We start from the raw sequence: 2,186 nt of genomic DNA, 5'->3' as shown, positions 1-2,186 counted from the left end.
AAAGACTTAGTCACCGATCTTTACGTGACACCAGCCAAGTAGTTCCCTAGTGCTCCAGCTCCAGACATGGGCTTAACTATGTTTCCGATTCCCAGTCTTCTTTGAAAACTGACCAAGCCCAGAACCTAGGCAGACTCTGCCACACTATGAGAGGGCAGCCAGACATGGACACTGGGCCTGTCAGCCAACACTTCCCAGTGAGGAGCCCCTGTGCCCTCTGCCCATGGCTTTCAGAGAGGAAGCCCAAACCCAGGGTTATACGGTAGGTCAGCTGCCAGTTAATCCTTATAAACTGGCTATGGTAAGTTCCCAAAGATGCAAGGAAGACCCTTGAAGACCTCAAGGCCTCTGAGAACCTTGGAAGAGCTGTGTCTAAGCTGTGATTATAACAGCTTTGGTCTCCTGGGCTAGTGAGGGAGGAGAGAGGGTTACTTCTCTTTCAACACGTCTCCTGTTTTCTGTTTTCTCAAAGCCACCTCCCTCATCCAGGACACTCAGACATCCTGCCCCTGTGCCATCCACAGCTAGGGGACACTGAAGCCGTGGGTTATCCTCTCCTCCCAGACACCGCTTCAAACGGACCCTCATTTGCCTGTATGACTCAAGCCATCCTCATTCTGCACCTACTGGGTGGCACCGTCCTCCCTGCAGTCCCTCCTTCCTCTGCCACTCAGTGCCCGGCACTGACAGCAGCCTGATAAGGATTTCTGTGTCGGCTCGCTGAATCATCTCCATGTCTCTCCTCTCTAGCCCTGCTGGTCAGTGAGAGGCCTTCCTCCGCTTTTCCCCTGTGCCGCTGTTTCATAGCAGTGTGTCACCCCCACCCGCTCCCCTCTGCCCTCCCTGTGCAGATCCTGCCTGCCAAGCCCCGCTCAGCTGAGATGCCCAGCCACTGCCTAACACGGGTTCATCCTACTATCCCTCCCTTACGTTGACATGACATCTCATTTAACAGCTGAGGAACTGAGGCACAAACAGCTACTAAGGATGCAGCCTGGATATTTGGAGCCAGACTTCTCTCCTCCCTCCCCTCTTAACCATTCTGCCAAGTGACCTTTCCCACCCTCCAGCACTTAAGCCCTCCCTCCCCAGAAGGAGGCCGCATTTTTGGAGTAGCAGTAGGAAGATTTATTCTGACATCTGATAGGAAGTAAAGTAACAGTGCAAAAGTTGGTATTTTGTCGATCACTGTGTAATGGGCAGAGTCCGAGGGCTGCACTCACATAGTTTCTGGTTCCTGGACCCAGCACAGGCTTTTTGCCGCTTTCAGAACTCTGCAAGCCACAGCGCCGGGCAGGGATGCCTGAGACCCTGGCCTGGTAAGTGGCCGGCGAGAAGGAGGAGGTGCGGCAGTTCATCCAGGTACTCTCCGGAGGCGACCCGCCGCGGCATTGCGCGGTCCTGTCCGCAGTCCGCAGAACCCGGGCACTTGCTGCTCTCTGGCGGCCAGAGCGGGAGCCGGGACCTGGGAATCGCGCCTTTTAAGCTCCGCGCGCCCAAGGGCAACCGGCGAGTGACCGCGAGGCTGGAGAGGGCGGGAGGAAAAGGGACGCAGCTAAGAGCAAAGGAGGGGGAGGCCCAGGAGAGGAGAGGGCGGGGGGCGCGAAGGGCACGGCGAGGGCAGAGGGCGTGCGCGGGCGCCCGCTGGGAGGCGTAGGTGGCCGCCGCGAGGCCGAGCGCACCAGCCTCAGCCCCTCCAGACCCCCTTCTCCAGGGAGTGCGGCCCCCAGCGCCGGCCGCCCCCTCCTACCTCCCCGCGCCGCCCCTCCTCCGTCCCGCCCCCCTCGCCGAGTCGGGAGGCTGCAGTGGCCGCTACCCGCACCGCCGGTCCTGGAGCCGCCGCTCTGCCCGCTCGCCCAGGCGCTCTCGGAGCGGCGCGCGGCCCGGCCCGGGCTTTTCGGTCCAGCGCTCTGCCAGCCCTGGGGTCCCCGGCCGCCGCCCGGCCTGGCAGCTCCGCGCTCGGGTAGCCGGCTCCGCGTCCTCGCAACTTGGACAGGACACCGACGGACCGGCGCGAGGGGCTGGATCGGAGCCCTGCAGCTATGCCCGCGGTCCCCCTCCCTGCCCGCCGCTCGCCCTGCGCCCCGGCCCGGTCCCCGACGGCTGAGCGTTGAGATGACTTTTCACGACCTCCTGAGCGTCACTTTCGAGGGACCCCGCCCGGACAGCAGCGCCGGGGCCTCTGG

At 62.1% G+C, this 2,186-nt stretch overlaps 1 protein-coding gene across 1 annotated transcript in view; it reads left to right on the top strand.

Moving 5' to 3' along the window:
• The first annotated feature begins 1,758 nt into the window (after nucleotides 1–1,758).
• The window catches only part of Adra1d (adrenoceptor alpha 1D), a 22,456-nt gene continuing 22,028 nt past the window's right edge, over nucleotides 1,759–2,186 (top strand). Inside the window, exon 1 of the mRNA XM_013512129.1 lies at nucleotides 1,759–2,178. Within this exon, the coding sequence (XP_013367583.1) occupies nucleotides 2,116–2,178 (63 nt within the window). The 5' untranslated portion in view covers nucleotides 1,759–2,115. The remainder of the gene's footprint in view (nucleotides 2,179–2,186) is intronic.

This window comes from Chinchilla lanigera, unplaced genomic scaffold (genome assembly GCF_000276665.1).
Source record: "Chinchilla lanigera isolate Chin_1 unplaced genomic scaffold, ChiLan1.0 scaffold00014, whole genome shotgun sequence".
NCBI classification, from domain to species: domain Eukaryota; kingdom Metazoa; phylum Chordata; class Mammalia; order Rodentia; family Chinchillidae; genus Chinchilla; species Chinchilla lanigera.
Note: the sequence above shows the minus strand (reverse complement) of the source record. Positions and strands in the feature narration are given on the sequence as shown.